Genomic DNA, 26,074 nt, shown 5'->3' on the forward strand with positions numbered 1-26,074 from the left:
TCCGTTGCGTGTCGCTTCGCGTTGAATTTTCGTCGATGTTAAGCCTAACAAAGACTATTGTATCGTTAAAAATTATTTTTTTATTTTGTACAAACAAAATAAATATATTGAAAAATATAAAAACAATAAAAAATTATACTTCAAAAGTTAATTTAGTATCAAAAACGTAAAATATTTGAATAGCCCAAGATATAGCCAAAGATTGCAGCGCCACAGCACCAGCAAAAATTTAAATTTGCCGACTGAAATTCTTTCGGATGATTGACTTTCGGATAATCGACGCTCTACTGTAGTTCGACTCCGGCAAATTTGAAATGTACGACTCCGACTTCGACTTGTCACACTACGATTCCTTTTATAAGGAAGATACCACTACGTATCTGAATATTTTTTATCTAAAATTTCTCTATAAAATGTACTAAAATAGATGGTGTGAATCAAAAAACGGATATAACGAATTTACCTGGGAAAAACTTTCGAATATATAAAGAAATATACATTTTAATCAGCCCAAAAACTTCTACTTTTATTAGTTAATTATCAAAAACTGATTTAAATTTAAAAATTTCAATAAAAAGATTTAAATACAATAAACGAAAAAAAACAACGATTTGATTAATGAACGGTGTAATAAATTGGTTTGCAGAATAGTTTCTCTTGCTCCGGCTTCTACAAGAATACAGTAGTTAATTTCCAACTAACGGTTGATTAAACTCAAGTATATTGTAGAATTTTAATTAAAATATGAATTTTTGGAAAAAATATATTAGTTATCTTGAACCACTGTCCCAAAAAATTAAACCGGTGAATAATAAGCTGGAACAATCGTATTACTGTAATGACATTTTGCAGTTTCGCTTCCTCCTTTAGTTTGTTGCAGTTAGATTCTGATCTCGATTTTAGTTTTTCATTGTGTTTCTATTGGCTGTTTTAAGACCAAGTACTGCAATGTTATAGAAACAATATTAAATAGTTATAATAGAAAGCAGAAAAAGTTAATTTGTCAAAAATAGATTGATATGCAAAGAAAAACATCCAAGATAAAAAAAAATATCGTGCCGAGTAAAAATTATGTCACCGAAATAAAAGTCAATTTTTTTCTTGGGAGTTTCTTTTTGATAAAGATAAGCTTGGCACTTCGAAACGATATCATAAACTTTATACTAGACAAGTAAGTTACATCGAGAAACTCGAAACGATGTTTATCGATGTAGTGAGCCAGTAGTTTGAATAGTAATATGTCACAAATGAAAGATTGTGAGTGATTTATTGTTGATTTTTAAAAATATGATTAAAAGTATAGATAAAAAGAAATGCGTAATAAAAAAATTATTTTTCAAAAAAATAATTTATACACATGCAAGGGTTCTACTGAGCATTTTGACACCAAAATTATCAAAATGAAAGTGGGATTTTTTTTAAACGTCAAACATGTACTTCTGCTTGCCGTACAAGTTTAAAGTTTGAACTTCGGTCGCAACCTCTCTATTGTCTGTACGTTTGGCGTTCTTGCTTTAACAACATAATGACATGGTGAAGCTTTCAAGAACAAATTTCAAGGATATTCTTTGTTTTAAAATTTAATGGTGATTAAGATTTTATAGCTTCTAGTTTGAAGACTTATCATACCTTTTGAAATGTTTTCACTTGGGCACCAAGAGACCTTTTTTGACTTTTTTATTTTATTAATTAAATATGTATTTGGGTCATTTATGTTCTTCAGTTTAAAGCAGACGCTTTTCGGGTTACAAGTTTTTTTTACAAATTCACTGAAGACCATATATTAAATATACATTTTTTTTCTTTTTTTTTCATTACATTCTTCTTTTATTAGTTTTATCTGAGGCAATTTCTAAAAATATATTAGATCTTTGGCTGTTTTAATTTTCTAATAAGAAATTTTTAATTTTAGAAACTCATTTACTTTTTCCCTTTAACAGTTTTTTTTTCAAATGAATTTTATTTTATACGAGACTAAAATTTCTCATTTTTTCTTTAAAATGATCTAGAGATCCTATTATATTTTATTAGTAAAGTAGACTATAGGTTCTGTCTTAACATGTATATTCTGAACTATTATGATATTTATACGAGCTATTATATACATTAATTTTTTTCTCATACAGTACAAAGAAAGTTGACCAGACAACTGAGCAGTACAGGCTGTCGCAGCGAAGGATCCAGGATCAAATCCCGGTTGCGATTGTTGCAAAAAATTTTCGCTTGGACCGACGGACTGGCTGCTGCGTTTTCTCGGTTTTCTTCGCGTCAATAACACCCGAATAGGGACCACTTTTCTTTAAAATATCACCCAGAAGGCACATTCCGTCGATTTCAGATCGTGTTGCGTGCCACCAGTATCTAAAACCAATTCGATACACTAGCATATTGAAGAAATTATTTGCTTTTTGAATGATTCATACGCTACTCAGTTTCAATTTCTTTTGGATAATTTCGATTCGCACAGCATACGAGCTATTCAAAACAAATGTTAATATAACTTACATAATATAAAGTCTAAGATATCTTTTTACAAATGAAAAGTCAGTCGAGTAATGCTTCATGTTTCATAATTTTTATTGGATAATAGCAAAAACATACTTAGTCTGGCGTGCGTTATATAGAAATAACGGCTTTCTAGGCGATGTGAAAATATTCGATTAAATTTTAAAAGCTATTTTCTGAAAGAGCGCGTCGTGTGCGATACGCATAAAATTTTGGTATGGAATGACCTTAATAGGTGAATATATTTTGATATCTAAATTTATCGAAGTGTCCATTTTCTAAGAAATTTCTTTAAAAGCTAATCAAAAAGTATTTATTGTACTTTACATTTTATCAATAGTAAAATTCAGAATCGGAGTCGCCGGAGCCGAAAGAATTTTGTCGACTCCGACTCCGATTCCGATTCCACAACACTGACTAAAAGTATGCGCCTGTGAAGACAGGTGGCTTAAGCATAGACGATATTTGCAAACCTACAATCCTTATTTGACTTATTTTGATATAAATCGGAACATTTTCGAGTAGAAAGGAACATTTCAGGAAAATTTTTCCGATAGGGTTGAAGTGAACGAATAGAGAATATGGCAACTCTTTTTCAGAATATGTCGAGCTATATATAATTATGAAATATGTTTTTTCCTTATAATACGTTGTACTTTGTTTACAAACATTTGAAAATAAAATAAAATAAATTTTATTTTGCAGTATTTTTAAATATATATATATATATATTATTTTGGTTTAAGATCTGGCAACATTGATAGTAACATAATTTTTGTGTTTTCAAGATGTCGACGACCAGTGACGATACACGTGAATCTGATTTCGATTCAGATGCTGAGGTAAATTCATAATACTTGTAGTTGAATGAGTACAGGAAAAAATGGGATTGCTCACAATTTTACAGGAAAACGTTAAAACCATTTTGTGATTTTACAGACTTCAGCTCGTTTACTTTTTTGTGCTATGGTGTCTTACAACGATTTGACATTGTTTCTGCAAATACGTGAACTTCATAAGGTCACGTTTGTAATATTAAAAAAAAAAAGCCATTTAAAATGTATGGAGTTATCTCCCTTTTACCTGCAAACAGCGAAATTATTCCTTTTATGTGCTATTTGAGCGATTATAACAAAAACAGCCAAATATTGCAAAGCGATTGTACGAGATAAAATTACAATCCCTGTATATTCTATGGGGCTTTGAGTGTTCTTAGGTCACCTCCGTAATATTTTAGGCCTAAAGAAAATAAGTTGCTGTTAAGCACCTTGATTTTATTACCATAACTGCAAAATACGAGTTTTGGGTTTACATGTATTTACATTTTCAATAATCTTCTATGTATTTCTCAACTGTTGGCCAGTTCATAATGTCATTTTAAAAGTAAGTGTTCTTGAGGTACAGTACATATTGCATTAAAGTACATATATTTTTAAGATCTTTAATTTTCTGTTTCATTATGGACACCTTTTGTGTATGTTTGTTCTCTTATGGGAATGACACTGGCCATGGTGTCATCTTTTGCAGTCCACTTCAAAAATTCCAGACCATCAATAAAGGGATATGCTTCAACTATCCCATGTTCATCTTTATGGAAAAAAAACATGTTGAATATTGATACTGTTCATGACCTTTTTAACTTTTCTCTCTGCAGAGTGCATGTCTTTGCTCACATTCCTTTTGTAGTATTTGGAACACAAATCATTAAAGTTCTTGATCGTAGCAGGGTCAATGACAACAATGGAGGCATCTGACAGTCCAGTAACAATGATGTCAGGTACTCCATGGATACAATCTGTAATGTTTTACTTTTTTATTTCAGCAAAATTGTGGTCACATGTAAAGTTTTTTGAGTTAAAGTACCCAGATTTGGACTCAGGCCAATTGCAAATACTCAGACTCAATATCTGATCTAAGACTTGATGACTCTCGGGTCAGAAATTATAAAGTCGCGCGTGGCACAAATATGAAATTCTGTAATGATTAATATTTGTTTTCTGTACTTGTTGTGTATTCTTTTCTCGTGTTTATTTGTGTTTATAACTCTATGAGTAAAATTCAATTATCTTTAGCCTTATATAATATTGCAGCTATTACGTTCTTAATGCTGCTTATTAGTTGTTTCAAAATTATTTACATTCTATTTATTTTCATATGTACAGAATGCTTTCATTTTGGTTTCAGTTTTAAATCTGTCATTTCTTTATTTGGTAATTGCTTATCATTTCCTTTCTCTTATTTTTTTAGTTAAAACATACAAACACATACAAATTTTAACTCTTTTTATTGACTGTTATTAAGGACATTAATAACAGTCAATAAATAATAATTTCAATATTAGTTATATAGTTACTGGCACTATACAAATTTACTCACCTTCACACTTCTCCAGTCAGTTTGTCTTGTGCCAATAACTTGTCTCATTCCTATGTGGCAGAAACTGACTTTTTTGCTGTCACTATTTATCCAGAGCTTGTAAAACTAATGCTGGCAATTCTGGTATATTTTTGAATGACTTAAGTCATAACTTGTTTTCATTTTTTTCTGTTTTTGTGGTAAAACTTTTGCACATATCTGGCTCTCATTCTGCATGTTAGAATACTGTTTGCAGAAAACAAAGGAACCATTCTGGGAGATGTTTCTGTCTTGCATGCACATTTTTAATTCTGGCTTTTTCTCATTTATAATGGAAAGAGAAATCTCCTTAATTGCTGCAAGGTGAGACTTCTTGGGATCAACATCAAGATGTAATAAAAAAAATTGCCCTAATGGAGTTGTCCCATTCTTTCCTGCACACATTCAATTATATTGAAATATAAATTTTCATTTGTCAATGTATACAATACATTGGCATTAAGGTACATCAGGGTATAAATAAAATTTTTAATAAAAAATTTTATTAAATGATGATAGTTTTTTCATCATGCTTAAAATACAGTAGAGTGTCGTTTATCCGAATCAATTGGGGACTGGGGTTGTTCGGATAACTTATTTTTCGGATAACCGATTATGTACAAAAAAATATATTAACCTACTCCTTGTTGAAATTTTTCTCCGTTGCGTGTCGCTTTGCGTTGAATTTTCGTTGATGTTAAGCCTGACATAAACTTTTTAAAATAATAATCGTGGCTATTGTATCGTTAAAAATTATTTTTTTACTTTTTACAGACAAAATAAATATATTGAAAAATATAAAAACAAAAAAATTATACTTTAGAAGTTAATCTAGTATCAAAAACGTTTGATTCAGCATGACACACAGTCCTCAGAAAAACACCACACAAAAGGCCAGTGCTGCCAGCTAAAACACACACATCAACAAAAAAAAATATTGGAGTAGCCCAAGATATAGCCAAAGATTGCAGCGCCACAGCACTAGCAAAAATTTAAATTTGCCGAATGGAATTCTTTCGGATAACTGACTTTTGGATAAACGATGCTCTACTGCATAATTATTCATTAAATTGCTTTGATTAAGTTGTAAGTTTCTAATAATGATAATAATAAATAATAATCATTTTAAAATTTACATTTGTAGAATTTCCATTAACAGGATGAACCAAAAATAGGTGGAAAGTAATTGAATAAGGTCTGTATTATATATAACTATGAGATGTCTGTACAGGTAGCCCTCGGTTTACACAGGCTCAATTTACGCTAATTCACAATAATGATGCTGTGCAATTTGCCATTTTGTGATATAATTCCCCGATTTTCCCTATGCTAGACTGATTTTCATTTCAATGTTGATGAATTTACCGAGCCTCAACATTGTATATTCGTTAAAACAAAGATTTTTATTGAATATATTTATTTTTTTTGTTTAATATTATTGGGTATGTATATATTTGCATTAAATTAATATTAAAATACTAAACGTTTAGGTACCCACGAGTCAAGTTATTAAACTTAATAGTCCAATAAATGGCATTTAAATCCATAGCATCAATGAATGTATCCCTTATCAGTTCATTCAGGAAAACACCTTACGATACAGTAGCACTTCCAGTGATCACAAACTATCATAAGTGAGACAAATCTACTTCTCATTGGCCAGACGATACTTTTTTATTAGCCAGACGATATCTACTTCTTGTCAGTCAGATGATATCTATCTCTCCTTAGCCACCTTCAATTTTACCATTCAAACTGGCCTTATATATGTGCTACGACAACCAGTGGTCAACCAATCAGTGTCTCTGCTCGTCTGTAGCTCTACGTCGGGTTAACATATCCTTTCAACTATGGAAAGTTTGACGGATGAACTTTGTGAGTTAGACAATGATTGGGAGCAAAATGCAAATGTAAAAAGGAGCATCATATTCGACCATATTCTGAAATTCTCAATGAAAGAAAACAAAAATGTAAACAATTAAAGATGGATCCTTTTTCCGAAAAATATGAGAGATCCGAAACTAAAATTTTTTAATAAAAACATTTCACTTCATTTTATGATAAAATACATTTTAAAAATTAAAAACATATGTATGTTGTATTATATTGTATTAATAAACAAAATTATTTGCTTATTTTCACTTATGTAGAACCTAACCCTATACCTAGTGAGGTATAGGGTTAGGTTCTACATAAATATCAAAAACTTCAGATTATGAGGCATTAAATAGAATTAAAAGAAATATTTTAATCTTGCAAGTGCAACATAAATATGTACGTTGTCTTCAGGCAATTCAAATTCAAATTCGATTTTGAATTGCCTGAAGACGACGTACATATTTACGTTGAAAGCACTTGCAAGATTAAAATATTTCTTTTAATTCTATTTAACGCCTCATAATCTGAAGTTTTTGATTGAGTTAACTGTTGGCGTGACATCCGAGCCGAGTGTTTAATACACCTAACCAATATGGGTTCATTTTATGCCAATTTGATTTGTGCCAGCTTTTGTAGGAATGGAACTGCGGCATAAAATGAGGGTTACCTGTATTTTATTTTTTATGTTATTTTATAATTTCTTTATTTAAAAATTTCCACTGTCGTCCATCCATCTGTCTTCCCTTTATCTTGAGAATGGAGTTAGATAGATGAAAGACGATACCAGATATGGAAACGTTATGGGCGGGAGGCCCCGATTGACTATATACAAACTTTTGATGCAAATTGGAAGTCATGTTATTTCAATTCAAAAATTTTTCCCTGAAAGGTGTTAGATAGATGAAAGGCACAACTCTATTGTTAAAAGAAAAGTTTGATGTACAGGGGCTAGCCATTACTAATTTGAGGTGGAAAGCGTATATTTTAAATTCAATAAATTAAAAATATGATTAAAAATTGCAGCCTGGCATTGTGAAGATGTCACAATAAATAATTGCTCATTACTATATACATAAAAATTGAATGCAGTAGTATATATAATCTCAAAATAAACATCATTTACTATTCACCTACTTCTGGTTCACCCTGTATTGTAAAATTTTGCACATTGAGTGTTTATGAATATGATTTTTGAATTTCAGTTACAGAAACTTCATGCAGAAGGTAAACTTGGAAAAGGCTTAAATGCATTGGTTCCACAAGAGAAAAAACATGTAAATAATGTGGTAAGTGGTTCAAAAATAATTTAAAACTTTGTTAAGTTTTATTTATTTATGTTACTTTTACAATTTGTTCAGTCATAAATGTAATTTGTAAATTTGGGAGATTAATTAAAATATATTTAAAAAAGGTATATTTATATATAGTTTTAAAAACTTTTAAAAAGAAAAGTCACTTTAAAATAATGAATATAAGAGATGTATTTACGTCATGTGGTGTAAGTACATCTCTAATTTTTATTATATTCAGTATTTCAAAGAGATTATTATATTCATTTTTTTTTTATTATTATTAAAGGGATGTACAGTACTTACACCATGTGGTGTAAGTACTGTACATCCCTTTGATGATAAAAAAAAAAAAGTCCATGCATAGATAGCCATCTGATCCAGGCACCCAGATAGATTTCCACGAGGCACATCTCTTACATAACACATCTAAACAATATGTCCTTAAACATACAGAACAAGTGGAAATTTACAAGGCCACCCACCATAACTCAGCCATAAACTATTGCGACATTGACTCCTTCCCCATTGTCTGGAAGTCGTTCTATGAATTGTAAGCTCTTCCCCTCTTCATTTTCCATCTTACAACCTTCCCTATATAGACTTGTTTGGTAATCCCAGTGTTTTCTCAACAGTTTGTTGCCTGATGATGTCCATTCAACATGGGCAAAAACATTCTCACTTTAAAATGTTATTGTTGTTGGTTTCTTAGGTTATTGCATTGTTAATTAATTTCTATATTATTTACTGTATACTAGCATATCATTAATATCCAGACAGCTTGATGATTCAAGATTATATTTCATAGTTTGTCCTAGACGTTAGTTGTTTTGGAAAAATTACAAATATAAGGTCATTGGTAATTACAAATATGCTATTACCAATTTTAAGCTCTTTTTGACTACCTACATCCTCCTTGTCACATTTTATCATCAATTTTTAGATACCCTCGTGTTGCTGTTATGCTTGACTGCTACCCTTGTTATTAAAGTCAACCATTTCTGTAAAACAGATTACAGTATATTAATTTATTTGTATTTCTTGCCAGGGCAAAATTAATTTTAAAAGTAGGCCAATATAAAAAAATGAAATTAACTGATTTACCAAGAAGAATCTGATGACAGTGTACTAAGTAACTCCTAGACTAAAGGTAATATGTTATATACTGTGTACAACAGTATTTCATATATAATCCATATCTGTAAAGGCAACAATAGCAATATGAAAAGATAAAGGCAACAATTGTTGCCATCCTTTCATACTAAAAGTTCTTCTGAAGTACAATTTAAATAAGCAAAAACTTGCTGTATAATCATTGATTAAAATACAGTGGTGCCTCGTATAACGTACTTAATCCGTTCCAGGTGCACATCTGTTAAGTGAAAAGTCCGTTATACGAAACACATTTTTCCATAGAAATACATGTTAAAATATATAATTCGTTCCACAGCATAACATATCCATACTGTACCATAAAAAAAAATTGAAAATGGAACAGTCACCAATTATGCCAGGTAGTCAGATGTTGTGAGGAGGAAGTGGAGGAACACTTTCTTCACACATTCATACAGATACAGACTTTTACACATTGCAGCAGGTCTCTTTTTATTGTTTTTTAATCGGAGTCAGATTCAGGAGAGGCTACTGGAGCTTGCAGGGTCAACTCCTCTTGTTCCATCCTTTTCTTGAAAAACATGTCCCAGGTGGTCTGTTTCTCTCTTTTCTTCAACACCTGTCGGAAATAACGGGCAAGGATGTCATTGTAGAGATCATTGATCCTGTTAGTCTCAGCTCTGTTTGGATAATGAGTGTTGGTAAACTCCTGAACCTCTCCCCATTTGACAAGGAAGTTTTTGTCAGCTTTCACTCCTTTTGATGATTTCTTGCTTTGTTTCAATTGAAATCATCTTTGTTTTTTTAGAAGCCATGATTTGCACAACACTTGAATAAATGTAAATACCCTGCATTGAGGTGATGTACATAATAAACAAGGGAGCAAGCTGAATTCCAACGGGAGCTCTGTACTTCAGATATACTGTACTAATAATATATTCTAATAATACTAATATATTGTAAAAATAGCATATTGTCATTGGCAACGGCAAAAGAGTGGAAACATCATTTGCACTTGTTCACAGAAAGTCCGTTGTTCGCCTCACATAACTGCCAAACGGAAAGTCTGTTGTTCGCAGCCAGTCCGTTGCTCGAGTCACGTAACGGCCAAACAGAAAGTCCGTTGCTCGAGTCACGTAACGGCCAAACAGAAAGTCCGTTGTTCGCAGCCAGTCCGTTGCTCGAGTCACGTAACGGCCAAACAGAAAGTCCGTTGTTCGCAGCGTTTGTTATTCGAGGCGTACGTTATACGAGGCACCACTGTACTTCTTCATAATGATTTTGGCAAAAAATTATTTCAAATAGGAAAATTTTTGAGAATTTTCATGATGTTTTCATTCTGTTGACACTTCCCTATCTGTCACAATCCTTCATAACATTGTTATATATCCCCTTTTCCTGTGCAGATGTTATATTTGAATGACCTCTATCTATACATACTGAATGATGTGTTGTTTACATTTTGGCAACCTTTTAAGAATTGACAGTACAATATTCCATATGTTTGAATTATGACAGTGATTTGTGGATATGAACATTTAGAAGGTAGATGGTCAGTTCATATTTTAGCATTAATTTCATTAGGTAGCTTTAGAATAAATTGTAACCTCATTAATAAGCAGAATTCATGATATAATAAATTCAGAATAAAAACAATAAATTAACTTCAATGAGTACCTTTGCTTTATTTTACTTTTGCATCTTCAGATCAAATACAAATGAAATATAATATTGAAATCAAGTCAGTTTAAATTTAAGCATTTAACTTGTTATAAAGAACTAGTAACACAATATTTCTAAATCAAATAATAATGGTTTGAAATTACATCATTTTCAGATATTATTTAAATTTGAATTTTGAAATTAGATATTTTTTAATAATTGTTAAATAAAATTTTTTTAACTTGCTAAGAAATGTGTTTAAATTACATAATTCCAGATATTATCAAAATTTAACATTGGCATGTTTTAAGCCTGAAATACATATCCTTTTGTGTCAGGAAACCTACTTTTTCCACTCAGTGTTCCTGTATGATTTGTTCTCAACAGACTTGTGCTAATTCCAAAAGAAATACATAAATTTATACTCATTTTCTCACTATAGTTGTTATTTATTTTCTAAAACTATATTCTTGCATCTAAATTATGGTGATTTTTAAATTAAAAAAAAAAGTAAAACTGCATCTCTATCATTACATAAGATTCGTTGCAGACATGGTCGGATTTACTGCCTCCAAATACAACCATGTTAAAAATAGAGTCATACAGTCTCTCTTCCCTGCCACCACATTGCGCAGACCAAGGGATTGGACAACGCTCCGTCCCTCACTCCCATACTGTGGACGCTTTACGGCCCGGATCTGCCGGATCTTTAGGCAGAATGGCTTTCGTTTACCTATTGCCCTACGACCATGTCTGCGACGAAGTAAAACTGCTTAATATTTAAGCAGTTTTACTTTTTTTTTAATTTAAAAATTTAAAGTAGGCATCTGAATAAGATAATATTTATCTTATTCAGATGCCTACTTTAAATTTGATATTCAAATCTAATGAACTGAAGAATCCAGTGTCATAAATAAGATTGTAGAATTCCTTGTTTATTTGACAAAAATATTCTAACTGATGACAACTGTGATTATTATAGTATAAAATTTAGTCAGAATTAATTGGGAATTTGTTTATAATTTTAAAAATTGATTATATGTTTGCTTTATTTTATTTATTTTTAATAATTAAGGCAAGAATGAAATCAAAACTTGAAGAATTTAAATTGCATTTGGATTGGATTGAATTTTTGGATTTGTCAAATGATTTAGCACCAATGACTTATGAGATGCAAAAGGAATTTGGGGAGTTAGAAGTATCAAATAAATCAAAAGGAGCTAATTCAGCAGATGATGATGCTCAAAATGATTTTAAAAGAGAATTAACTTTGTAAGTTGCATTTAAGAAATTTAATATTAACATAAACACATTCTTAATTAAATTGTGTTAGCTCTTTAATGTTTTAATTTATTTAATATTACTTAGCTACCGTCAAGCACAAGGTGCAGTATTGGAATGCATTCCTCGTCTTAAAAAACTGGGTGTACCCACTAAAAGACCAGATGATTATTTTGCTGAAATGGCCAAAAGTGATGAACATATGAAAAGGGTATGTTAAAATATAATTCATTATGTATATGTTTTAAATTTATATTTAAAAAGTTTTATGATAGAATTATATAAAAGTTGTATTAAAAAATTAAGATTCTTAAAATTTATTTTTAGATTAGAGAGAAACTTTTACATAAACAGTTAGTTATTGAAAGATCTGAGAAAGCAAGAAAGTTGCGTGAATTAAAGAAATATGGAAAGCAGGTAAATATATTTTAAATAAACTTATTATTTCTTACAATGAAAATTATTCTATATAATAAATTTCAAAAATTCTTTCTTTCAACAGTCTTGAGAGAAATTATGTGAGAAAATGAAGAAAGAATTACTAATATGCAATTTGTTTTTCTATATAATTTCTATAAAGATTTGAATAATTTTTCTATTGCAATACCAATGCAACAATTAATTCAAATCATGTTGGTTCAATTATAATTCTTTTACATATAACAGCACATTTCTCAAGCAAATGTTAACCTTTCAGCAGTGGGTTAGTCAGGTATGGTGTTATCTCTATGTAGTTGGGAAATTTTTAAAGTATTTTTCCATGCATTTTTTCTCATTACCATTTCAGAAAAAGATTTTATAAACAGTTATGTCTAGTAAAGAAAACTCTTTTTTTATTGTTACATAATTACTATTTTATGTAATTTTTTTTTTGTGGTAGTTTTTGGTGATATCTGCAAAATTCTTTTGCGGATATAGCCGTCGGTCACCAGTGCCACGTAATCACCCTTGACAGATATATCTGTCAATCACTGTTGAGTGGTTAAAGTATTTTCATATAAATAAAAATATGATGAAACAAAATTTGAATTACACTACTGTAACAGAATAAGATGAAGAGAAGATTTGATAATATTATTTGTGAAATTATGTAGAAATTTAAAATTTTCATAGCATTAGTTTGAGTGTATTAATAAATTAATCAGATATTCAATTATGCAAACAATGATTATAATTTCTTGTTTAAATCAGTAAGTATTATTGAGTGAATAAAAAAGAAAATATTTTTTTATTCAACTCCAGAATTCATTGAAATTCTACATGCTGAATTGATTCTAAAAATGACTAGATAAATGTATTTAATGCATTGACTGCTTCTGTTTTATTGAGTGAACTGCTGCTCAATTCCATTCTCAATTAGGTACATTACTGTATTCAGTAATCAGTTTATAATATTTATTCTTCTTTCAAATGGGTAACAAAAGCTTATTTTTGTCAAAAATACTTTCATGAGTTATCTTATAGTACATGAAATAGAAAACTTTTCAAATAGGCTGACTAAGAGATAAATCAATTAATTCAGTTAAAACTAAACATAATTAGAGATTATAATAATGGAATTTCTATCATAGATTCAAGGTCCATACAGACCGGAAAAGTTGGAAAATCAGGGAATAAGATTTTTAGCAGGAAAAGTCAAGGAATCTACAAATATTATGGAATCCATCTGTTGCTCTCTTCCTTTTTGATCCAAACACATCTTTAAATTCAGTTCAGTATAGGGAGTGTACAAAAATTGGAGCAACCAAACGTTGCAACAAATCTTGCTATTTATCTTGTAAACTATAAATGATAATGTTAACAATTTGAATTTTATTGGATAGAAGGTTTATGTCTATTTAAAATGGTGGATAATAGGGATGTGCAGCTGTGTGGAGGAGGGATAGCAATTGCACGTGAACACCAAAAATGTTAACATAGTGTCATTTGGGCAGTTAAATTTTGGATTGCAAAGAAATAGGACATTGAAATTAGTGTTGGTTTGTACATGACAGGATCTACAATATTATTTAGCAATAATAATCAAAAAATAGAATTTGTGAAGTTATAAGCTGATAAGTGTGCACGTTGAAGAAAATTTTCATAATGTCAAAGAAATTGCAAAGGAAATATGAACAGAAATGTACAAAACATATGTATATCATTGGAAAGAAAAATTTAAAAGGAATCAGGAAAGCTCCCAAAATGACTAATGCTGAACGATGCAGATTGTATACAGAGATAAGAAAACTGAACATGTCAACTCCAATGCAAGTATTTTGAGTGCCCCACCACCTGAACCGATAGATATTGACTTTTGACTGTGATAACCACCAAGGCTATTAATTTACATCTTATCTTTCTTCTAATAACAAAAAAGTGTATTCTTGCCTTAGACCTTGGCCAAATATTATGTAATGGAAAGGGGACAAGCAGAAACATTAATAAGTTGGAATAATGTCATAATTGGTCAGGGAATCACAGATGGAATTACCATATGGATTCTGTAGATTGATCAGATCAAATGCTTTATCATTATTCAGCATCAGATGGATGAAAAAAATCCAGCAATAAGTTGCTTGACTTTCCCAACATTTGATGGTGCTATCTGTTATATTTTGTTTAGAAAATCTTCATATTTTAACTGTTATGAAATAGCAAAAATATTAATTTTGAGGTAGGGAGGATATAAAAAATTATAAATGCAAATAACAAGTAAAATTGTCATTAAGTTTGATCCTATTGGAGATACACATGACTCCCTTTGTCTCCCCACCCTTTGATTTTTAATCACCAAAATTTAATAGCATCAATCCCCTAATACACAAACCTTCCTGCAAAATTTCATAAATTTTTAACAAAAAGCACAAGAGTTATTAAGCTTCAAATAGAGTGAACAAAATTGTGCCACCTACCCATCCACACACACACACAAACACACACTAATATCCATACATACAGAAAAACTCCCGAATTTTGGCATTTCTCGAAGTTTCAATGTGCTCAAGTCCAAAAATTTTAAAGTTTTGGGGTGTCATTTTTTGACCGATTGTCATACTTTCCCTCTGTTATATATACAGCCAGAAAAGTAAAAATTGCATTACATGTTTTGAAAATAATTATACTACCCTTTCCATCAAATAACTGATTTCAACAATAAAAAATCTGAATTACAGAGAAAAAAGTCATTGGATATTTGATTGAGATAAAATGCTAATCACTACAAAAAGAATTAGGCCTGAATATAAATTTTATTATTTAGAAGTCTTTATCACTGACTGGAGAAAAACTAAGCCTGATTAAGCCATGTTGAGTATTCATGAAAGATGATTTTAAAAAATATGTGAAATATATTCTTGTTCAGTGCATCAAAGTGAGTTGTTGATGTGGAAAAAATGTTTTAACAAAATATCAATGAATGCATCATTTATACACGGGAAAAAATGATTAAACTATGTCATTAAAATTCATGAAAATATTTTGTTCTCTTACATTATAAATTATTTTTCCAACCTTATTTCAGACACTATCTAATCTGTTATTTACATCTGTTTGCTACAAAATATGCTCATTTCTTATACTAAAAGAAGAACATATTTTGTAGATGATGGCCAATAACAGATTGTCAACTACAGTTTAACTTGTAGTTTACAATTTAACCTTATCCACATTTTACAGACTTTTCATTACTGTATTGAGGATAATGCCAAATCGAAAGAAGCATCCACAACTTCAGTTTCTATTTGATTTGTAGTTTATATTCAGAGAAATTACTTTCTTTTGCATTTGTCATATGCATATTTTCTTCTTGATATGATAAAATATACTAAAAATGTATCACAGAATATACACAAAAGCTAATCAAATACAAGAACACCAAACGAATTACCATGACTGATTGACTGCATCAAATGATTTAAATGAAATACAAGTTATCATGGAGTATATTAATGAAATAGTGCAGAATGGGACTGCTTTAAGTGGAATGCAAGTGTAAAGTTATTTTACTACAAAAGTTTGGAGTAAAATAAATATAAGTTTATTTTAAAAGATATTAAATTTAACATAAACATTTAACTTTATATGAATAAAATATTACTTAGTAGTAATAGTTATAAAATATTTTATTTGTAGATTCAACATGAAGTTCTTCAGAAAAGACAGAAAGAAAAAAAAGAATTACTTGAATCTGTTAAAAAATATAAGAAAGGTATAATTTATTAAGTTGTTAAACATATTGTAACATAATAATTATTTTGGAACATTCTAGCAGTTGAATTTTCAAATTGTCTAATTTTAGTTTTTAATGTTATTTAATATTTTGTAGAAGTACTTTATATTATTTGAGAAAAATATTTAAGAAATGTAAATTTTGATTTACTAAGCCAATTTCAATGACACAGTGCTTTTTTAATGGATACTGTAGTTCCCTTAATGCTGAATTTTGAGAACAAACAGGTCATTTAGCTGATATTTCTAAAATGATAAATTCAGCTTAACTCCTAATGATTCATGAAATATTTTTATTCAATAAAGATCAAAGATGATAATATAGCATTTTCTTTAATTTATAAAGCTTTTATTCTTTCTTAATTTGCAAAACATTCAATTCTGTTAATATTTAAACATATTTATGCTTAGTAATACTTGTAATACTAGACATAAGTCAGTGGTTCTCAAAAAAAAAATTGACAAAAAATTCTTGTGTCCCCTACATATTTCTTAGAAGTATTAAAGTAATACCTTACTTATGTGGCCACCTTTAAAGTATACAATTTCTGGCCACATAAGTGAAGTGGTTGCTTAAATGGAGTTATGAAAAAATTGATAAATTGAACTGTAATTAGATCCTGTAATTACTGAGCTAACCAGCTGTTTGACACAGTTTTGTCAACAAAATCCTGGGTCATGTCATAGGGATGTCTGCCATGGAGTGCCTTTCACACCCATGATTGCTTGATAATGTCTATGCTATTTATATGTTGTCATGTCCATACGTTGTGAATGTAAATTTAATAGTATATTATTTAATCCTGTAGAATTACTGCTTTATGTAACTGGGATGTTTCTAGTTTTTTGTAGAAAAACTCTCTCAATGTCTGTATTTGTTTGTAGTGTAGGTTAATTATGTCAATCAGGCCACGTCCGCCATCTTTAGGTAAAAGGGTTAATCTTTCTATGGCAGATTTGGGATGATGTTGTTTATGCTTAGTAAGTGTTGTTGTTGTTTTCATTTGGAGTTGCTCAAGATCTGTGTGAGTCCAATGTATAACTCCAAAAGAATAAGTAAGTACTGGGACAACATATGTGTTTATTGCTTTAACATCATCTTATTTGATCAGTGAATGAAATACAAGCATAAGAAACACAACAACTGTGATAAAAATATATAAATAAAACCTGAAATTAATAGAATATGGAAAAGTTCACGTCAAACCTTTCACCTTGTGACGGCACACCGGTTGCAGAACACTGAGTTATAGAAGAACATAAAATACATTTAATTAATTTATACAATAAAAATCTGTTTTAAATAAAACAATTTTAGAAATAGTTTTACTTATATGCACAATACATTTTTATAATTAATGTTTTGTGCATATTATAATAATAATTATAATTATTATTATATTATGCACAAAACATTAATTATAAAAATGTATTGTGCATATAAGTAAAACTATTTCTAAAATTGTTTTATTTAAAACAGATTTTTATTGTATAAATTAATTAAATGTATTTTATGTACTTCTCTAACTCAGTGTTCTGCAACCGATGTGCCGTCACAAGGTGAAAGGTTTGATGTAAACTTTTATTTATTATAATTAATTAAATATAATTTAATATAATTAATTAAAGAAAATTATAATTATTATTATAATATGCACAAAACATAAATTATAAAAATGTATTGTGCATATATCAATTCATAATAAATTAAGAATAATTTCTATATGTCAGCAATGAAAAGAACCAATAGGGAAGTGTATATAAATTCCTTTCTGATGATAAAGTATTTTTCTTTTATTAATGTATTATTATCTACATTATTATTATTAAATCAAGGATGATCATTTATTAATTTTTTTTTTTTATTAATAGTTTGTATCCAAATTTTTCTCTGTACTTTTGAATTTTACCATGTTTTCTTATGCAACTATGCATTTGTTTAAGTAATGTGCAGATTTATATAGATAAAAATGAAAAAGGAAAATGAGAAATATTCTATTATAAAAATATTTTTATAAATTTATATTTTTTAGAATTTAAATATTTAAAATTTTATAGAAATTTCTTATTTCTGAAAGATTTTTAAAATATTTTGCAGGTCAGAAAGAAAGTTTTGAATCATTTATGCAAGATACGTCTAAAAAATCTCAGCAATCAAAAAACAAAAGGTAATAAGTCATATTCTTTTGACTTACAATAGAAATATTAATTTTATTGCATCGCTAATTTGTCACAAACTATATTTAGTAAATCACCAATCTATTGTTCTGTGGATGGCTTAATCACTTTTTTTTATTATAAATATGGACATTTAATTAATTAGAAATTAACTTTATCTGAAAAATAATCCAGCAATTTAGCTTTAAGTTTAGTTCCAGAAAATAAATGACTAGATGATAAACTCATAAGAAAGGAAGTGGCCAGAGGTAGAATTGAAAGATAAGGCAGATTAATCTACAAACTATTTTTCAAATTACAAGAAGTCATTTTTAGCTTAACCCTTTACCACCGCCATCTTGTTTACGTTAATTTTGTAAACTGTCCAATGGTGATATAGGTCAGTCAGGCAATATTATTTTAAAAATTCACCAAAAAATCAAATTATTATATTCATATGAAAAAAATTACGTACATTTATTAATATCTTTAGTTTTAAATACAATATTTTTCAATACATTTGATTAGAAAAATTTATAAGAAAAAAATAATATATATCAGAACTGACATTTAAACTTGATAATTTGTATTAATTACCTAGCTTTTTTGCTGGCAATGAGCCAAAAAGACATAGAATATTGTTCTGTACGACTCTATATAACACTTATGCATGTACGTTTATTCGTTGTGAAATTATCACACATTATATCAAACATTTGTTTGAAACTAAAACTTTATTATGCTATCAACTAATATAATGAACTAATATACTTTATTTACTTCATATCAAACAAGAATATAAATTTTTGTAATAAACATATGATTACCAGTAGTAATACATGTAACATTTGCTGATATTTTACATTAAAATAAAAAATAGAAAATAAAAAAATGTATAAAATGTCAGAACTGAAAGTCACAACTTGAATATTTATAACACATTGACTTATTACAGCATAAATGAACTTATTACAGTAATATTATTGCATGAATATGCTAAAAATGAAATAAAAAATTATCAGAAAAAATAAATTAAGAAAAAAAAAGCATTAATTAAAATTTTTTAAGTCAACAAAACACCACTTGGACAAAAATATGTGAAACAGATGATATACAAGACACTGCCGTCAAGTGCTGACATCTGTTGTTACAAAAGTCAATTTTTACTAGGTTAAAGATGAATAGGTATCCTCAAAGTTTTGCTTAACAACGGGGGTATCACCCGATCGATACTTTCAAGGGCAAAGGGTTAATTTTTGTAAAAATGAATTGACTTATTAAGGAATAAGATTTTTTCTTATATGGGCAAATAAAATAAAAATTAATTTGTATACTAGGCCTAATTTTATTTGAATCCATGCCCTTTGAATCATTTAACCAACTGCACCTGTCAGAAATTGCATAAATGAGTCAAAATACATAATTTACCAAACATGCTTAATTTACTTTTAATTTAACAAAAGCACGGTCAGAAATAAGAAACAACATGGAATGCAAACAACAATTACTTATAAACTCCATTATTCTTCAAGAGCACGAATAACAAAGAAATCTACACATGACAGATTACAGAAAATCATTCAATAGAATCCCACATTCATGTTTATTGCAAACACTTCAAAAAACAAGAAATATCACAATTACACAAAGCTGTAATTCTTGCACTCTAAAACAATATGCCAGGAGTGGCCAAACTTTGATACAATAGGAGTCATAAATTACCTATTAGAAATAGAATCAAATACAAATACCTATTGGAATGATATTTTATATTATATATAGTTAAAATACTATAGTTTTTATTGTTCTGTAATAAATATCATTATTATCTTACTGGTATTTTATAAGTGGTTAGGTAACTATTCATTTAACTCTCTCAAGTTTATGAATCTATTCTTAGCTTTCAATTGACTGTTCAAGGTTAAATTGCAAATTTCATTTACAATCCATATGTACATAATACTAAATAATGGCACACCTATCAAAATATTGCATATGTGTAACTACTTTGTACCAGGTCTATAAAAGTAAATTTATAAGGATACAGGAGCTATACATGGCTTGCAAGCTGCAGTTTGGCTACCATGGTAATATACCATTAAACCTACACAACACTGACCTGGGTCTAATACAGTACACAAAATATATAGACACCACCAGGCAGTCTTGGTCTCAATAAGAACTCCATAGTTGATTCCATGGAGTTTCTATTGAAAAAAGATTAATCCTGTAGTACTTTATTTCTTTTAATATAAGCAGATGCTTTGATTCTACTGTGTGACTTTTTCAGTATTAAACTATTTAAAACTTTTTATATAAATTATAAAACGTTTAATGGTGTAATTTATGAATTAATGCTTCCTTCAATTATTTCTCTAGGTCAAAGATAAAACAACAAAAGAAAAATGAGAAATATGGTTATGGGGGCAAGAAGAAAAGATCAAAATATAATGATGCTAATAGTGCAGGGGATATTTCAGGTTTCAAAAGCAAGAAAGTTACTCCATCAGGAAAAAAATTTAAGGTAACAGGACTTCATTTTTCTCATATATAAACCTATATATTGTTGTTAAATTCTTAAAATTACACACATACAAACAACTAAATATATATATATATATATGTATGTATGTATATAGTCTGTGTGTGAGCAAAAAAAAACATTATATATATATATAAATTTTTTTTGTTTTTTACTCTACTTTTTTCTGATTAATGCAAACAAAGTTGTTTACCTCTCCCATATTTTTCAAAATTAGTTCAGAAAAATGCAATTATTTGAAAGATGAAGAAATTTTTACGTTTTAACTGTGATTTATTTTATAGAATTATTTTTGAAAAATGCAGCCCCAAGCCTAAGCAGATGCTTTTCTGGTGCTTAGAGTTATATGTATATATATACTGTACAGTTGGATTTCCATATTACATAATGATCCTACATAATGAATTTTGAATTTTTCTGTAGAATTTTGAAAATACATCATTTTTTATATTCACTACTGATATATTTTTCATTTGACAAATTATCCATGTTTCCTAGAGTCAGTTGGTTATACGGAAATTCAACTTTATACATATATATTCATGTCCAAAAATAAGCATAATCATCAAATTCTACAGGAAGTCAAGATGCAGTCTACAGAATGATTCTCATCAGATTAAAATTTGTAAAGAGTGGGGTATCCAAAAAAGTCACATTAACATTATGAAAAGAATCAGTTTGCAATGGTAATAGCATTATCTGGGGTGGCATTATGCTTAATAGCCAGATTGAGCTCTGCTATTTTGCAAGGAGTACAGAGATGAGGTTTTGGAACACTGTGAGACTTTCCTGAGATGCTGGATGTGCAGATTTATTGAAAATGAAGATATTTGTTGCATGGAATGGCAATCAACATCTCCAAACCTAATTTCATAAAATGTGTGCAGAATACTCTTTGGATACAAATTGCATATTGCCAGCCTCCACCAGGAACACATCAAGAGCTTCAAGATGCCCTTATTCATAAATGGACTTTGCTACCAAATAGAGCTGATAAACTACCTTATAACTAGCATGAACAATAACTGTAGCATGCATTCATGCAAGAGGAACCACTCATCATATTAATCATTTTCTGTATAAAATGTTTACAATGATGCTTAGTATTTTTTCTTGTTGTTTTTGATTAGAGATAGTTCACATGAAATTTCTGTTTTCCAATTGTTTTATTGCATAAAGAATACAATGTTTTGAATGTGAGTAAAATGTTTCATATCTCAGGAACTAATGATCAAAACAAGTTTCATACTGTTCTGATCATTAGTTCCTGAGATATAGGCCAAATTAATGGTTTTGTATATTTTTTTGGACTTACGTAAATATAATTTATTAATTTTCAAAATTATTGATATATATTTTATTTAAAATATGTAAATAGACAAAAAAGTTACGCACCCAGACAGAATTGCTTGATTACTGCAAACTGCATATAACTTTGTCTCAGAAAAGTATGTAAATGATTACAGTTCTGGCCCGATTCCCCACCAAGTAATGCCACCAGAAGTCGCAGTATTCTTTAAGAAGAATCGCAGAGCTCGCCGTGTTCAGAATTTTTACTGTAGGCTATCTGTTCTTTAGAGGTCTTTGAAAGCTGAGTGTGAGGATCGCAGGCCCGATTTTTGCGCTAAGTTTACTGTTTTGCTGAACTTTTAGTCATATGGCCATTCTAACTTGACTATTGGAAAGTGTTGGGACAGTGGATATGGCATACAAGCCTGGGCGCTCAGACTGCACGAGAGATGATCCTCTGATTGTGAGACAGGAACGAACAGCTGCAATGGCGTCTTTGTCCACCATTCAGAGATAGGCAGAAAGATTCGCTACAGAATCCCTACCATTGACGGCAGAAACAAATTTGCATCATGGAAACTGCTATGGCTTTTAGCGCCCCAACATCGTTGACTGTCAATGGTGACTATCGTGTTATAGTGTGGAGGACGCTTCAATCCTGCTTTTATTGTTGAGAGGTATTTGATCCCATTACTGGTGTGCTGGTCCGGGGAGTAATTTTTGTGTGACAATCAGTCATTCCTAGCAGTGATTAATATCAAGACAGTACGTTCATATGCAAACAGCCATTTTTCAGCAAAATAATGCTCAGCCTCGCACAACGTAACGGAGACATTCCCAGGAATGTCTCCGTTACTTTTTTGGCCAGCAAGTGTCCAGATTTGGCGACCATCGAACATTTGTAGGAAAAGATGGGCATCTGCTTCAGCTGACTACGACCGGAGTGGAAGTTGCAATATCTGTGGGCAAATTTGTCAGAGGATAGCATATGGTATTTATTTGTTTCATGTCTGACAACACCGCTTGATGTAACAATCAGGAGGAGCTCAAACAAGTATTAAAGGTTCCTTTTGTATCGTTGCTGCACAGGAAATTGCCCAATTGCAATGATAATCACTTATTACCATATTAAGTTCTCACTAATAAAATTCTATTCGATTCCAATGCCTTCTTCTTGGTGCATAACTTGTTTTTAATCAAATGAGTATGAATAAACTTAATACAGATTAAAATATAATCAATGTTAAGTTTATCACTAAATTAATTAAATCATTATTTAAATGATACATATTGATAATTATATATATATTTTTTAAATTTNATTGATAATAAATGTTTTTCTTTATTACAGCAAATGAGACCTAGTAAAAATATAAGAAAAAGACTGAAAAACAGAAAAAGAAGATAATTTTCCTGTTTTGAAACAAAGTTATTTCTTGAATTTTTATGTAAATAAAATACAAACAAAATGAAAATTGTTATATCTGTTTTAACTTTATTTATGTATTCATTTAATTGTTTTCTAATTAAATTAACACTTACTTGTATTTATAATTTATCAGTTTGTAATAATTAAATTTTCTCTTCAATTACATATATAACTATTTTTTTAAAAGCATTTTACAAATTAGGAATGCCTTAGATGCAATCTTTAGAACAATGATTCTGTAATTGTTAACCTTTTTTTGGTTGTTTTCATTCCTTGAATTTTTAAATTGCACCTTCCCACATTCATGAAAAATTAAGTTAATGGATCTTTCACATAAGATTATTGCATTTTTCTTGTATATTTTACCATAACTTTTTTAATTGCTTAAGTTGTATTTAAAGAAAATTCATCTATGTTCATTATTCAGCATAAAAACATTTAGTTCTTCAGGGACCCTGCTATTAGTACAGGAAGAGAGATAAATCTATAGGTTTCACTATCTCTAGATGGTGGATAAAGACATCATTACATCTGTTCATGCTTCTCTCATAATCTCTACTGTCAGGCATCCAGAGCTTACCCACAGTGTGTGTCTTGACATAAGCACTTCCTCCAATGCCTCATCACAATAGGTCAGAATGGCCTAGCAACAAAATGACCATCTTGCTTTCCTCAGTCCAATGATGCTGCATTACTCAAACTCCATCAGTTGTGCATAATGTCTGACTGCAGTGTCTGGAGGTTGAAACAAAGATCAATGTACCCTGTACCCTGCCCGCTTAAAAATTCAGGAATAGTTGCATTATCAACCATGTCCAATCAACAGCTACACAATGCATATTGTGTGCAATAGGAAACTATGACTACAATTACAAGGGATGATCAAAAACTAAGGTTACAAAGCCTGCAGTGAAAAGGTACATTTTATTTCACACAACCAATACAGCTAATGTATAATAATGTATAATGTACAGTACTATCAGCTGATAGTACTGTACATTAGGTTATTTTTTGACATAGTCTCCATATTGGTTTAGGCACTTGTCACTTCATGTGATGAGTTTGAAAATTCCCTCCTGGTAAAAATGCTGACCTTTTATGTTCAGCCAAGTTGTCGCAAGTGTTTCACTTCCTCGTCTGAAGTGAATTGTCATCCTGTTAGGTTCTCCTTCAAGTGAGGAAACAGGTGAACATTGCTTGGAGTGAGGTCCAGGTTGTAGGGAGGGTGGTCGATGATGTCTCAGCGAAACTGCTTCAACTGGTGGTCTGGGCTGTATGAGGACCTTACTCCAAACGGCTTTCACCTGTTTCCTCACTTGAAGGAGAACCTAACAGGACAATGATTCGCTTCAGACGAGGAAGTGAAACACTTTGCGACAACTTGGCTGAACATGCAAGAACAGGATTTTTACCAGGAGGGAATTTTCAAACTCATCACACGAAGTGACAAGTGCGTGTGATGAGTTTGAATGTATTGGTTGTATGAAATAAAATATACTCTTTTCACTGCAGGCTTTGTAACCTTAGTTTTTGGTCATCCCTTGTAGTATAGATGCTGGTTTTATTGACTGATATTAAAAGGGCATGTAAAACAATTGGAAAATGTATAATTTGAAGATTTACTAATCATAATTATTATTAATTAATGGTAATACATCTTATAATAATAAACCCTTGCAATTAGTGACTTTTAATGTCTTTTGCATATCAAAGTTGACAAGACCCTCAAATTAAAGGTTGACTGCCATGATCCTCTTCAGCCTATTTTATCTGATCCTGGGATATGAAAAAGGATGAATTGTGAAGAGACTTAATGTTTGTTCTGAATCTCTGAAAATTTTTATATCTGGTATTGTTTGCCTGATATTTTCTTGCAACATTGTCTTTGACACCTGTTTGCTAATAATTGGCATAAGAAACTTAACTATGATGATTATAAAAAATAATATAATTAAATAAATATGTAACATAAATAGGTTAGGACATTTCTACACTAGAATTGAAACAAATTTTCCGTCCCAAAAATAACAATTAATTTGTCAAATGCTAGAACAAAAGCAGAAGAAATAGGGAACTTTGTTTAGCTCCCCAGTCAATACAAGTTTTAATTAAATGTCTTGCAAACATTCTCTTTGTTGGTGTTTCAACAGATGCTAGCAATCTTAATAGTACAAAGAGGTTTCCAATTATCCACAATATTTTGACTACAAGAATGGGGTTTAAAGTGGTCAATGTTGGTCAAACCTGAATGAAACAGCTGAAAGTGTTACATGGCTTTTAGGGTAATAATTACATCACAATGTTTAGTAGTCTTGTAAGAAGCAA

At 29.9% G+C, this 26,074-nt stretch overlaps 1 protein-coding gene across 1 annotated transcript; it reads left to right on the forward strand.

Annotated features, from left to right (window-relative positions):
- The first annotated feature begins 3,276 nt into the window (after positions 1-3,276).
- On the forward strand, positions 3,277-23,789 carry LOC111630376 (probable rRNA-processing protein EBP2). The gene is made up of 9 exons (XM_023374465.1): positions 3,277-3,347; positions 7,980-8,063; positions 11,917-12,113; positions 12,210-12,333; positions 12,450-12,539; positions 16,236-16,311; positions 18,430-18,499; positions 20,868-21,012; positions 23,672-23,789. Exons 1-9 carry the CDS (start codon positions 3,294-3,296, stop codon positions 23,726-23,728), a joined length of 897 nt encoding a protein of 298 aa, XP_023230233.1. The 5' UTR covers positions 3,277-3,293; the 3' UTR covers positions 23,729-23,789.
- Positions 23,790-26,074: the final 2,285 nt, after the last annotated feature.

This window comes from Centruroides sculpturatus, unplaced genomic scaffold (genome assembly GCF_000671375.1).
Source record: "Centruroides sculpturatus isolate CEXI.00-Female unplaced genomic scaffold, Cexi_2.0 scaffold672, whole genome shotgun sequence".
NCBI lineage: Eukaryota > Metazoa > Arthropoda > Arachnida > Scorpiones > Buthidae > Centruroides > Centruroides sculpturatus.